The 15,302-nt window shown below is 39.3% G+C and overlaps 1 protein-coding gene across 1 annotated transcript in view; it reads right to left on the minus strand.

The window, feature by feature from the left end:
- The window catches only part of CACUL1 (CDK2 associated cullin domain 1), a 63,557-nt gene that overhangs the window by 9,884 nt on the left and 38,371 nt on the right, over positions 1-15,302 (minus strand). Inside the window, exons 4-5 of the mRNA XM_007964236.3 lie at positions 8,524-8,619; positions 4,038-4,140 (exon numbers count right to left, since the gene is read on the minus strand). Coding sequence (XP_007962427.2) covers positions 4,038-4,140; positions 8,524-8,619 — 199 coding nt within the window. The remainder of the gene's footprint in view (positions 1-4,037; positions 4,141-8,523; positions 8,620-15,302) is intronic.

The following is a 15,302-nucleotide window of genomic DNA, read 5'->3' on the forward strand; positions in this document are numbered from 1 at the left end:
AATACAAAAAAATTAGCCAGGCGTGGCAGTGGGCGCCTGTAACCCAGCTACTCAGGAGCCTGAGGCAGAGAACTGCTTGAACCCGGGAGGCGGGGGCTGCAGTGAGCCGAGATCACGCCACTGCACTCCGGCCTGGGTGATAGAGCAAGATGCCATCTCAAAAAAAAAAAAAAAAAAGTTTACAAATTTGTGTTGGGCAGCATTCAAAGCCTTACTGGGCCACGTGGGGCCCGCAGGCCATGGGCTGGACAAGCTTGGTGTAGGCAAATGCTAAGCTTTTCAGAAAATCATGTTGCTTTAAAATGCAATGTTTAAAAATTTAAATTCTAAGTGTTAGGTTTTCAGTTTTTTCTACTCATAAGATTCTAATTTCAACATGTATCCAAAATCCAAGCACTCTCTCTCTTTATTAATCCATCTTCCTAACCTTTTCACCATTTTGGCCTCCAATTAGGCATGATCCTACTAACTCTTCATATTTAACAACATATTATGTGGTCAAGTATATACATTTGCAAACCATTCCTACCATTACTGTAATCACCTATGTCAAATTTGATAGCTATGAAGAAATGATAAATACAAAGATACACACATAAAATGTACATAAATATTTGAAATAAATTTTAAAATGATTACATTTAATAACAAAAGATTATTAGAGTTAAGGTGTCACTCTTTTTAGGAAAAGTGTTTAAAAGATTTTCTAGTCAATCTCCCCTTTTAAGGAAAAAGAAATGGGAGTTTGGGGGTGGTAACTTGAGAGAGGAAAGAGTACTGAGCATTTAGCAAGTGCTAGGTACTTTACATATATTTAATTCTCACAAGTTCGATCATTTACCTTTTTATTTTTAACAGGTAAGGAAACTAAGGCCAAAACAAAAACCCCTCACTGAATAGTTCACCTGAACTCACAGAGTTAGCTAGAGGCAAAAGAGGTTCAAGAACATTTCACTCTAAATTCTGTACTCTACTTCACCATACCAACACCGAAATGCTTATATGCAACAATCATCACACAGATATCAATAAGCCATATAGTTTTAACACTAGAATAGGTAAGTTCTAATCGTAAAGTCTAGACAGGTTAAGTGCCTTGCTGAGAAAGTCACACACCTTCTGATACCTGAATTGGGACCAGAACGAAGCTCCTCTGCTCTTTCAAGTATTCCTCAGTGCTACACACTTGCTTAGGAGATTCTCTCCCTTATTAATTTGAAAAGCAATTCTTAAAATCAAAACTGAAAATACTCTTGGCTTCAAAAAAATTTCAAACTACAATGGTTTGAACTAAAAGGCAGAACTGCCTAAGGAAATTAACTAAAACGTAATTATTTAGAACACTATGCAAACTGAACTAGAAATCTTCTGCCGTAAAAGTCAACGTACTATATTTTCCCAGGAAATTTCTACCATTAACCCCATGCTACACATTTATTGTTACATTTGGTCAGAATCACTAACACACTATGTAAATAACCTTGATTAACAATAGATCCTAGTAGTTCTGCAGCTTTCAGAGTTTAATTCAAATAATTTCAAAGGAAAACAATTTTACTATCAGCCAAAAATAGAAGCCACTTTATTTTATAAGCAAATATGTAAAAAATGATTATACCATGGAGCCGACAGAAAACTAGTTTTATCCCCAGTAAGAAGTTACTGTTTTCATTCATGAAACATACCAATAATGAATGATATGGGCATTCAATAACTGATTCTTTATTAACAGAGACAGTATTGGTTTTACATTTTTGTATTGGTTTTAAGACATGGCTCCCAAATTCTTCTGACATGCCTTTTATCAAGAGGTAGGATACATTCCTCTCTCCTGGAATTTTGGCTCTGTGACCACTTGCCCAGCAGAATACAGCCAAAGTGGCACTGTGCCAGCTTCTGAGCCCAGGATCTAAGAAACCAGCAGTTTCCATTTCCTGTATCTTGAGATACTCACTCATGAAGGAAACACAGAGGAACCAAAAGCTAGCACCAACTTACCAGCCATGTGAATGAGTCACACTGAAAGCCCCAGCCCCCAGTTAAGCCACAACAGACAATGCTGAGCAGAGCAGACATAAGCTACCCCACCAAGCCCTCCCAAATTGCAGAGCAAAATAAAAGACTGTTGGTGTTTCAAGCCACTGTGTTTTTGGATGATTTGGTACACAACAATAATAAATGTGAACACTAGCTTCCCAGATCTATCTGAAGCCACGGGAAGGAAATTATTGATCAGATTGTAGAAAATTACAGAAATTGAATGTAGTTATTTGTTTTGCTGCAGTAAAGGGGTAATATAAAAATGTATAAGTGGAAACGATATTAATAGCTGTGCTTTTCTGGTTGAAACTTTAACCTCTCTGTTTTCGTTTCTCCATTTCTAAAATGAGGGTAATGATTACACCTATCCTATAGGGTTAGGAGAATTAAATATTTTTAAAGTATAGGTCCTACCAAATATAAGCAGTGCCTGTGTGTGTTTAAAAACCTTCGATGATCATCCACATAATACAGTTAAACATTGTCCCTTGTTGTTCTGAAGCTCAAACCAATGAGGCCAGTCATTTCTCTAAGTACAATGCCTGATAATTGTGCAATAAATATCTGACAAACTCACTTTTGTCCAATTTACAAAAGCTTAAGGACCTTTCTGTTTACTTGGAAATAAAAAGATATATCCACCTTTCAGTGTAATTTTTATTGAAAACCAGACAATATGATTGTTTTCTCTCATCAGATCTGGACTACTATATTCTTTCTTGAATATTCTCTTTGCATACATCCAATAAAATTAGTTTCCAAATTACTGGCAAATATAAAAATATATTTACAAAGTAGACAGGCTTTTTCTACCAAATGGTAGCATTTCTCTACAGAATTTTAACAAGATTTCAAAATGCTCTATCTTGTCATGAAAGCAAAAAGACAATGTCAGTATCAGGAAATACTTAAGTGGTTATAATACCTGAAATACCTCATGAGACAATGTTTAAAGATGTTTATAAACATCTCCCAGTCTTACAAAAAAAAAATGCAAGTCATATTCCCAAGACTCTAGGCCTCTTTTCTGATTCTGGAATCTCTTGGGAACATAATAATGAAATGTATATTATCTTCAACTACACTATCTTTGAAAAAACCCTACCTTTCTAAACTAGCCCCATGCTCGATAATTCTTTCACTTAACATTAAAAACAGGAAAAAAAAAAAGTTTATGGTCAAGCTTGGAACAATTCTTTTGTAAATGCTACTAAAAGTTCATTGTGGTAGACACTAATTATGGTTCACAGGAAAGCAAAAATACATCCTGCCAACCCAAATATGTGCCACATTCGAAAAAATGACTTGATGTGTCACACAAGATATGAGCTTTAAAAGGATGCCGAGACATTAGGTTACAGGGACTTCCTAACGCTACCTGGAGAAGTATATTCTTTCAGGAAAGGTAGGATGAGATGCTACCTACTGCGAGGGGAAGAGGACTCAAGAATGGGGAGAGGAGAAACTAACTGAGCTTAATATTCTTAATAATCTACACAGGCACATGAAATATTTTACAAATCCTAATTCACAGGAGAGAAAACTCAGGGCCACAAGAGGCAAAGAAGTTTGCCTAAAATAGAGAATAATGACAGAACCAGACTAGAGAAGGGTTTCTGCACTAAAGAGTAAAAATCAGAGGATTCTGTACTACCATTTCAGAGAAACAACACTGTATTCCTTCTAGAGTTACTGGTAGTAAAGTTAGAAGTGAACTTCCTAATAATACTTTCCCCACTGTCAGGGAAAAAAAGGGGCGGGCAACAAGTTATCAGGGCAGACACAACGGCACTGTCCAATGACCTGGTAAAGGTGCTCACAGCTCACCGGGTGACCTTCAAGTCCCATTTTTAATTCCGCAGTGTCTCAGGTGGGCTTCAACACTTCCTATCTGGTTCAGAAGATGTTAATATTGGGATTTACATGACAGTGCTCTCAGACCAAAAAGGAAAGATCATTGCTAGTGTTATCTCACCCCTATAAGCTGAATTACTTACGCATTAGGCTGTAAATGTGCTTTTCTGCAACATGTTCCGTAAACAGCTTTATAAGGTCATCTTTTAAGTCTCTGTTAAGCTTGGTTTCGATGTAAAACTTATTCTGAAAAATAAAATGAAATCTTTTTTGTGTATTAATTGGGGAAATGGTTAGTCTAATGAACTGGAGCACTAAATATTTTAGAAAACAATGCATAAAGGCATCAATTAAAACAGAAAAACTCAACATCCAACAAAAGCCCTGCAGCTGTTAGTTACTTGTCTTTCTGGCACGGGTTGAAAACATGAAAAAAAGTTTTGAACCATACATCTCCGAAAGAACACTGGGAGATATCCAACATTAACTAGACGGGTGCACAAACATTGCAGAACCACAGTGTGTAACACTCTTTAAAAATATATCATCAAAAGACAACATGGAGAAACACTAATGAAAAGTACCCCATTTATCAATGATCTGGGTTGAAAGCAGGCTGTGGACATGCACTGGTTGACTTCCCAGCACACACTCAATTTCACTGATGAAAGTCATTCAGCTTCTGGCATTCCCTGGGGACCACCTTTGGTTCAGACGTAGACACTCAAGGCAGCCCAAGCAGCCTTAGAGAAACCCTGGCATGAGGGAAAAATCTCTTGCAGTCATCTTATAACCATGAGGGGAATGTCAGGCCTCTGAGCCCAAGCCTGCACCTATACATCCAGATAGCCTGAAGCAACTGAAGAATCACAAAAGAAGTGAAAATGGCCGGTTCCCGCCTTAACTGAGGACATTATCTTGTGAAATTCCTTCTCCTGGGCAATGAGTCTCAGAAGCTCCCTCTGAGCTCCTGGTCTGAGCACCTTGTGACCCCTGCCCACCAGACAACAACCTCTTTGACTGTAATTTTCCACTACCTACACAAATCTTATAAAACTGCCCCACCCCTATCTCCCTTTGCTGACTCAGCCCACCTGCACCCAGGTGATTAAAAAGCTTTATTGCTCACACAAAAGCCTTTTGGTGGTCTCTTCACACGGACACCCGTGACAGGGAAGAGGATAAAGCAGATGTTATGGACAGCAGAGAGACCAAAAACCAAGTCCTTAGTAATACTGTTTTATCCACAGATTCAACCAACCTTGGACACAGCCTTATTTCTGGAGTTTTATTACAAGAGATAATACTCTTCATTATTTAAATCACTTTGAATCATGTTTTCTGTTTCTTGCAGCTGAAATCTTGACTAGAATTACTGGCAAGTCCAAAAAAAAGTTGGTTTTTTTTGTTTGTTTTTTATTGAGACAGTTTTACTCTTGTTGCCCAAGCTGGAATGCAATCATATTGGTCAGGCTGGTCTCAAACTCCTGACCTCAGGTGATCTGCCCACCTCTGCCTCCCAAAGTGCTGGGATTCCAGGCGTGAGCTACCACGCCCAGCAAAAAAAGTTTTTCATATTTAAGTGTTAATGCAGAAGAGTAGAAAACACATAGAGGAATGTTAAGTCGCTCACTGATTCTCTCAATTTAATTTAAAAAGATTTTTTTTTTTTTGGAGATAGGGTTTCAACTCTATTGCCCAGGCTGGTCTCAAATGCCTGGCCTCCCACTTCAGCCACCTGAGTAGCTGGGATCACAGATGTGAGCCACTATGTCTAGCCATTTAATGCTTACACAAGTTTTTTTCCATCTTTTTAAAAAATATATAAAAATAAGATGCACATGGTTAAAAAATAGAAAGCATGCAAAACAGTATGCAATAAAAAGTCTCTCAATGCAGACCTTCTGACCCAATCCCAAAAGGTCCCATTCATTCTACACTGGGAAAACTTCTGTATATTCTTTCTAGGATGTTCCTTGCATATACGTGGATATGCTTTTTTCCCCCTAAAAAAAAAAAATACTAGTGAGAAAATATTAAACACTGCATTGTATCTTGCTTTTTCATTTTTCATTTAATGTTGTATATTGGAAGATTTTTCTCTTAAAAAAACAGAGTTGTGTTAGTTATAATTGCATATTTTTCTGTCTTCCATAAATTATTTAAATAATAGTCCCTACTGATGACAATAAACCTGCGTAATTCTTATATGTGGAAGTCTTATAGGTGGACAGATGTTAGAGACCAGCCTGGATAACATACCAAGATCCCATCTCTACAGGGAAAAAAAAAAAAATTTCCTAACATTAGGTATGGAAAAATCTACTCCTTCCTTACTGATCTGAAATGTCACCTTTCTTATTAAACTTCTACATTTACTTCAGCTTATTTCTGGGCTCTGTTCCCTTGATCTATCTATCCCTGCCACCAATGACAATCTGTTGGGAGCAAGCCCCCCAAAATCTGGCCATAAACTGGCCCCCAAGACTGGCCATAAACAAAACCTCTGCAGCACTGTAACATGTTCATAATGCTTTTCTCTCCTAGTATATTGTCCTATTGACATTTAAGATCTGAATGCACAGCATTTTAATGTACCCTTTCTACTCTTTGTAAGTAACTAGAAACCATTAAAAATAAATAGTATGAAAACTTCAGAAGTACTTAGAAACTCCAATTAGTCCACCTGTTTTTAACTTTCTCAGGTACAATCATGTTAAAGTCCAAAATTGTAAGCAAAAATAAATGTCTTTATTTGATCTCTGTGCCTTTCAACAAGACCTTAGTTACAATTAATCTTCTAGTTTAATGACAATTTCTTGATATTCATATAGACAGACTTCTAACAAAGACATTAATTTTGACAAATGTTTTAAAAAATTTGTTTCTGTGTCAGCAAAAGAAACTTTGCTTATTATGGCACTAGTAGGTTAACATTTCAAACTATTTTCTTTAATATACTTTTCTAACAAAGCAGTACCAAAGTTCAAATAATTTCTATCTTCTGGACAATAAAAACAATTTTAAAAACAAATTTTCAAAAGTAACTACAAAGCAAATTCAAGCTCTTAATCTATAAGAAAAGTTGTAGTTAAGCTTTACAATCTAAGATCCCTTATTTGAATTCTGCTAGCTGAAAGAGTAAGTTTGAAGTTCATTTACTCTTAATTGACACAAGACTTCTTAAACCCCAGGATCCCACCATAAAGTTTAAGAAAGCAACAATGGCAATACAGAAAAGCGTCAATCACCTTTCTGTCTTAACCTATTCTTTTAATAAACTAGCTATTTACCTTTTGATTCAAAATTATAAATTAGACTTTTGTTTTTATTACTAATGCTGCCTAGCCAACATACTTACTGGTAAATGCCATTAAAATGGCAGACATGCAAGTCAAGAAATCTATTCACCCATCCTTAACTCCTTTATCCACAAATAGGCCCTGTCTTTCAGCTTCGCTTCCATACCTGGTCTCCACTGAAAACTTTAAAACAGCAAGAATAAGGAGTCGGCTGACACGGAAATAAAATGTTTGCTCTGTCAGTACAGGACATTTACCTAACACACACTCCTGATGAATAGCCCATGATAGGATTTCACCAAAATGATACAATGTAGCTACCTCCCAGGCTTACACTCTTCCCAGTAAGTTAATTCTGCTAACCTAGAGGCACTTATTCCTAGTGTCATCAATAATATTTTTCCTTAGTTTCATGATTCATAAAGGAGTTCTGGCACTTAAACCAAAAGAAAAGCCTTTTTATATATTCCTTGGTAAAAGGCAAAAACCCGTTTCTTTGGCATTATATTGACTAGAAACCTAGTACTATTAAAACTGTTGTCAGTAACCAAGAAATAAGTGTAAATGAAAATCATGAAGTACTACATTGTCTTTTGGGAAGTGCGTTCTAAATTAGAGGTAGGTGTACTTTTTTAGAGGTAGGTGTACTTTTGTTTTTGTTAAGTGTATTTTATGGAGAGTAAGTCATTCGTAAGATTGCCATCCACATACAGCAACCTACATGCTACAAAAAGTAGGATCAACCTGAACATCTCATTCCCTAGTCTAATAAAGAACGGGGATCATGGTTTCTAAGGGCTCCTCCATGCAACAGGAGCACTAACATTAAGACTCTATGACTCTGGATATTTAAAACAGGGAGGACGCTGATCAACAAAGTCACGGTCTACAGCTTATACTCACAGCATAACTCTCCAAATAAAACAGATCATCAGAATGGCAGCAATGTTTTACTGTTCTATTTTTTATGGAAGAACTTACTTGGCATTTTACTTTCTGAGGACAAGAAATCTTACATATCTTTATATTTGTAGAACCAAACACAGTGCCTTCCACATAGCAGAAATAAAATAAGTACTCATGTGGGTGACTGCTTATCTTAATGCCTACTTGTCTATTCAGCAATTGTTACTTAACGGAATTTCAAAGCAGAAAAAAAAGTTCTTCTATGTCAACAACTATCAAACATTACTGAAATAATTAAATTTCCATTTCTAACACAAATGTACTAAAAGAAAAATAGAACATGCTTAACTCTTTGCATCTATTTGTGCTCTGACCAATACACCTAGGTATTTGGGAAGGAGGAAGGAGCTCTCCAACTTACCATATATATGAAAAGAGGCACAATGCTCTGCAATGCTCCCATATATTGTCCAAGAGCTATATTAAATCTTTCAATATAGAGATCTGGAGGGCTGGCCTGTGAGAAAGAACAGAAGTGTGATCAATCTGGGAAACCTGGGAAAGACCTTCCACCACAATCTGAAATACAAATAGAAGGAATTCAAAATTCATAGAGATTCACCAAAAAAAAAAAAAAAAAAAAAAAGGAAGACACGTACACTCTGAAGGTAAGACTTCTACCTTTGTTCCAAAATCTATGTAAAACTGAGGTTTAGCCATCTTTAAAAGCTGTGTAACCTCAAATGTTAATTAAAAGGCTTCTTCTTTTACTGAATAAAAAGGTGCACTCAGGCCGGGGGTGGTGGCTCACACCTGTAATCCCAGCATTTTGTGAGGCCAAGGTGGGTGGATCACTTGAGGTCAGGAATTCAAGACCAGCCTGGCCAACATGGTGAAACCCCATCTCTACTAAAACTACAAAAATTAGCCAGGTGGAGTGGCAGGTGCCTGTAATCCCAGCCACTTGGGAGGCTCAGGCAGGAGAATCACTTGAACCTGGAGGCGGAGGTTGCAGTGAGCCGAGATCACACCACTGCACTACAGCCTGGGCGATAGAGCAAAACTTTGTCTCAAAAAAAAAAAAAAAAAAAGATGCACTCAAAGATAAATAACATGATTTTTTAAAACTATTACTGAATTACATGGATATTCTATATAGAAACCAAACTATATTTGAACCTGGAATAAGTTGGGAGGATATTCAACTAAGTGGTATAGGCTTCATGTACTACTAGAATGGCTAATGAAATTTACAATTACCTTAAGCACAGAAATATTATGATTTCTATGCTAACTTGGTTGTAAACCACTTCTGTAGCTAATTATAAATATTAGTTAGAAAGCATGGACACAAATGACACATATACATCTTCAGCTCTGTAGAGTAGTAAAATACAATACATTCCTCTATTAACTCACTTTTACAAAATACCAAATCATATAACCATCAAAAGAGAACACTTTCAACTTTTTTATATGTTATAAACTGAGTAGAATATAGACTGTGTTCCTCTAAAATTCCTATGTTGAAGCCCTAAACCCCTCGTACTGCCATACTAGGAATAAGGAAGTAATTAAGGCTACATGAAGTCACGAGGGTAGAGCCCTGATCCTATAGAATTAGTGTCCTTAGATGAAGAAACACCAGAACACTCAGGTTCTCACTCCTCCCACAGGGCTCAGAAAAAAAGGCCATGTGAGGACTGCAGTGAGAAGGCAGCCATTTACAAGCCAGGAAGAGGGCCCTCACCCGGAACCAAATAGGAAGCACCTTTGTCTTGGACTTCCTAGCCTCCAGAACCATGAGAAACAAATTTCTTTGTTTAAGCCACCCAGTTCATAGTACAGCTGACCCTTGAAAAACCGGAGAGTTAGGGGAGCCAACACCCAAACACAGTCAAAAATCTGTGTATTACTTTTTCATATCCCCCCCAAATTTACCAGACTACTGTTGACCAGAAGTCTCACTGGTAACATAAACCGTCAATTAACACATATTTTGTATATTATATGTATCATTTATACTGTAGTCTTACAATAAAGTAAGCTGGAGAAAAAATATTAACAAAATCATCAAGAAGAAAAAATGTATCTATTCATTAAGTGGAAGTATATCATCATAAAGATTTTCATCCTCATCTCCACAGTGGGAAAAGGGTTGGCCTTGCTGTGTCACAGGGGTGGGAGAAGTGGACCTACGTGGGTCAAACCCGTGTAGTTCAAGGGTCAACTGTATTTTTTTGTGGCAGCCCAGTCGAAGACACTGTTTTACAAAAGTGCATCCATGCATGCTTTCATTCTATTCTGTAAAGCTAAGTTAATTAGGTCCCATTTTAACACTAAAGAAACACCTAAATGGCCACTAATTTGTCTAAGATTAGACCATCAGCAAACGACAGATCCAGGTCTTCCAATTAAGAATTCATTTCTGGGTCAGAGTGTTGGGGGATGAGCATGGTACACAACAGAATGCAAACAAAACTGATTCTACACAAGAACTAACTTGTGGCAGGTCCCACAGCCTATCAATCACATCTTACACAAAAAGTCTTGCTTTCAAAATAAGGATATTAAGAAATGCCATATGGAAGGATTCCTAAATATTAAATTTTAAAACATGAAATTATAAGACCACTTCAGCTAAGCTGTTTCAGAAATGTTCAAATATTTTGATAATACTTTCAAAGAAGATTCAACTCATATTTCAGTTCTACTTAGAAGCTTATATACATGTAAAGAATTGTCTTTACTTATCCTAATTCATCTTTCATTACTGAGTACTTACAGGTTTGGTGCACGCTAGGTGTTTTTATTTACATTTCCTTTTTTAATTTTTTTTTTTTTTTTTTGTACATTTTGAGACAGGTCTTGCTCTGTTTTCCAGGCTGGAGTGCAGCTCACTGCGGCCTCCACCTCCCAGGCTCAATTGATCGATCCTCCCCCCTCATCCACCTCCCAAGTAGCTGGGACTACAGGTATGCAGCACTAGGCCTGCCTAATTTGTTTGTTTGTCTGTTTGTTTGTTTTGGTAGAGATGAGGTCTTGCTATATCGCCCAGACTGGTCTTAAATTCCTGGGCTCAAGCCTCAGCCTCCCAAAGGGCTGGGATTACAGGTGTGAGCCATCACACCCAGCCCATTTCTTTTTCTTAGTCCTTCTAACTGCCTATAAATTGAATGTTATTTCCATTTTACAGATGAGGTGACTGGGGCTCAGAAATAGTCACCTGTCTATAATTCTACAGTGAATAAACCCAAGAACTACGAGTCAAACCATGATCAATCCAAGGTCTTCTGCATCTACTTAAATTCTCCTTTGGCACCCTGAAACCTTTTTACAAACTAATCAATATAGGGCACAACTGTCCACCTCTGGTTGCACAGCAAAGAACAGGACTGACAATGGGAATACTAGCACTCCCCAAAAGACATAAGGCCTCCCTGACTGTTCTTTCTACCTGACCATCTCTATCCACACCCACTAAGCTGGCTAACTTCTCCTAGTCATTCCTTCAAATATATCTGACTACATGGCCCTTCCGTGGGGCACCACTACACTCACTTCCCTCACTGGGTAGTCTCTGTCCCTACCTTCAAGCCCCCGGAGGGCAGTATTTGTGTCTTATCTGTGTATCTCCAGTGCTGACCACAGTGCGTGGAACATAGTAGATACAGAATGCATTGTTTTGCAAGGAAAGAGTCTTGTTTAAATCTCAACTTTGACTCTCAATCTAATTTAGCATTATTTAAATCTAAATTCCTACTTAACAAGGCTGCATGACATTAAGAAATTCATTTTGCCCTCAATATCTATATCTATACATTCAAAATAGGAAAAATACTAGCTGTGGTACTTCCAAGATGTGATGAAAATCAAATAAAATAGTGGGTGTTTTGAAAATGTCAAGTATTACACATGTATATGCAACTAGGAAGTAAACTCCTTTCTGAATTAATTACCCATCTGTCTAATGCTTCAAAAAAAATCCAACAACATTTTTGTTTTTGAGATGGAGTCTTGCTCTGTCACCCAGGCTGGAGTACAATGGCATCATCTCGGCTTACTGCAACCTCCGTCTCCCGGGTTCAAGTGATTCCTCTGTCTCAGCCTCCTGAGTAGCTGGGATTACAGGTGTGGGCAACCACACCCAGCTAATTTTTGTATTTTTAGGAGAGATGGGGTTTCACCATGTTGGCCAGGCTGGTGTCGAACTCCTGACCTCAAGTGATCCGCCCACTTCGACCTCCCGAAGTGCTGGGATTACAGCCATGAGCCACCGCACCTGGCCTAATAACATTTTTAAAAGCATTCTTTGTTAACTAAAGAACTTGGGGAAAATGGATCTATGTTATAGGCAAACTTTCACCTATAACTCGTGAACAGAATCATATGTAACATCTTCCTCTAAACTGCTTTGAAGAACTCTAAAAATGATTATTTCGGCAAAGAAATACATTTTAGAAGTATTATGTGAAAAAAAATCTTAAAAGCTGTTGCATTAAAATGATGTTCTCTTTTTACAAAAGATCACTTCATCCTACACTCTAGGCCCCATTGGGGAAACTGTTACCTATTTGATTTACCTTATTTCAACATGACAGTATTTGGCTTGGACATTCAAGTTTTTACCCCTAAACAAGCAAGCTTTGCTTTTTCCCCAAAGAAAACAAGAAAAAACTGCCAGAAAAATAATAACTATTGTTACAGGATCTTCGGGGTGTCGTTTTTCTGGCCGGAAACCCCTGTCTTTACCTGAGTTTTGCTGAGACCCACTGGGTTCATTTTGCCCACTCGACCTGGCAGGCTGCGCTCGGCTCACACTACTGGCCTGGGTCCCACGCCTGCCAAAGGCAAGTCAGGTGTGGAATGGCAAGGGGTGTGTGAGTAAGCATGGGGTCCAGCCACTGCACACAGTCAGACATGCTGGCTGCTGCAGCAGGGCAAGCAGCTCCAGGTGCTGGCACAGGTGCCGGCTCTCTGAGAGGCTGTGGCCGGACCAGGCACACCACAAGCAGCTTCCACAGATGGCACTGGGAAATATGGTGGTGCCTGGAAGCTTGAAAACTCCAAGAACCAAAGGGCCCCAAAGAGGGAGTGACAGCCCTGGCTCAGGGAGCTCCCAGGTCTGGGTTTCCTGAAGGGTCACAACTCTTCTTTCCTTCTCTTCGCCTACAATGTGGCGAGCAAGGGGCATGTCTCAGCCCTGTTTGTGTTATAGCTCTTTAGCTTCACCATTCAGTGGACCCCGAGTTCCTTCCTGGGACCAGAAGAAAAGATCCGCAGACAAGTGGAGGAGCAAGACAAAGAGGAGCTTCACTGAGCAACAGAACAGCTCAGAGGAAACCTGCAGGGAGCAGCTCCTTTCCACAGCCTGGGTGTCTGGACAAGTGTTCAGCTCCTAGCAGAAAGGGTAGCTCCTCTCTGCAGCTGGCCGTCCCACTGTCTGCACAGCTCTCAGCAGAAACAGGCCCTAAAGTGAGTGGCTCCTCTCTGCAGCTGGTCATCTCAACAACTGTTCAGGCCTGGGTAAGCCCAGGGCTTTTATGGGCCCAGAAGGGAGGAAGTACATGCCCACTGGTCCATGGCCAGCCACAGGCAGGCCTGGAAAAGGCACCACAAGTTCCCACTCCAGTCTGTAAGACTGGCAGCCTGGCCCCAGCCTTCAGGCCCTCCTTGGCTTGAAGGTGAGGGCCTCACTGGGGACCTGCCCTCTTCCACCCAGGAACCTGCCTACTGCTGCCGTTCAAGGAGCCCACGCTGTAGGTGCCAAGGGGCGCCTGCAGGCCAGCGCCAAGCTGAGCTCGGCACCCCTCGGCTTCCTTTCTATACTTGTCGGTGCCCAAAGTCCAAAGGGGACTGAGGCAGCAGGGGGCTAGTGTGTTTGCAGTGCCCTGAGCATGTGCACACCTGGCCAGGCTGCGACAGCACCTGGGCTCACCCCCAACTTTGCTCCAAGATCAGAGTGGGTGCCAACAGCAGGGAGAAGCCAGGCAGTGGGAGCAGACTCTTCTGAGCGTTCGAGGGCAGGGGATCCTTCCTGGGCCCCCAAGAATGCAGGGATGTCTGAGTCCACAGCTGTGGACTGGGTGGCTGCAGCAGCACCCAGTGTGCTCCCACCCAACTCAGAAGAGGCAAAGCTCCTGCTTGTCCCTAGCTCCTGCCGGGTCCATGGAGCGTGCAGCCCCACCTGTGCCACCTCCCTACTACAGCGGCGTGATGGCAGTAGCCACTCCAGATGGACCGCCACCAACATCACTATTACTCCAAACTTGCTCCAATTTTTCGTAACAGATCTAGATTCCCTGAGTTTTGTAATATAGCTGTGTGAGAATATTTTTAAAACAATGAGTAATGCATTCATCTGGTTGAAAATTCAAATGAGTTCAAATGGGTTTAGAGTAAGTTTTCCTTTCATTCCTTCCTCCCTGAACCAACCAATACTTTTTATATCCTTCCAGAAGAACTTTATGCCTATACTAGAAAATAAATGTTCCATTTATAGCTCTTTACACACAAATGCTAAGGTATAATCACACACATCTGTACTTTCCCTAACAATGGATCTTGTAGTCAGTTTTATTCCAGTGGTTCTTGCTAACATTTTGGTCTCTGGAAACCTTTACACTCCTAAAAACAACTCAAGATTCCAAAAAGCTTTTTGTTTATATGCAGGTTGTATCTATGAGTATTTACCATAATAAAAATTAAAACTAGGTTCTAAAAATACATATTAATTCATTCTAAAATGACAATAACAAACTCATCACCATCTTATTTTTATGAAAAATAACTATTTACCAAAACAAAATTTAGTAAGAGGCGTGTCACTGTTTTTACATTTTTGCAAGTCTCTTCAGAGCCTAGCTTAATAGACGACAGCTGGATTCTCATATCTGCTTCTGCAATGGAATCAGTTGTGATGTGTTATTTTCTGAAACAGTCAATGAATCTGTTTTAGTTTATTCCATTAAAAGCCACTGGTCTATCTTCTACTTTGAATGGATCTTTTCCATATATACTTTATAACATCACACATTGGTCATTTGGAAAATACTGTTCTCTGAGTTATGTAGATCTTCCTAATGTTGATTTCATTAGACAATATCAAAAATACATCTCTGATGAGACAGTATCAACACTTATCTCATCAGAAGTCTTTTTAAGTATTGGGAAGCTATCAAGGTCACAGTGGTAGATACA

Source organism: Chlorocebus sabaeus, chromosome 9 (assembly GCF_047675955.1).
Source record: "Chlorocebus sabaeus isolate Y175 chromosome 9, mChlSab1.0.hap1, whole genome shotgun sequence".
Classification (NCBI taxonomy): domain Eukaryota; kingdom Metazoa; phylum Chordata; class Mammalia; order Primates; family Cercopithecidae; genus Chlorocebus; species Chlorocebus sabaeus.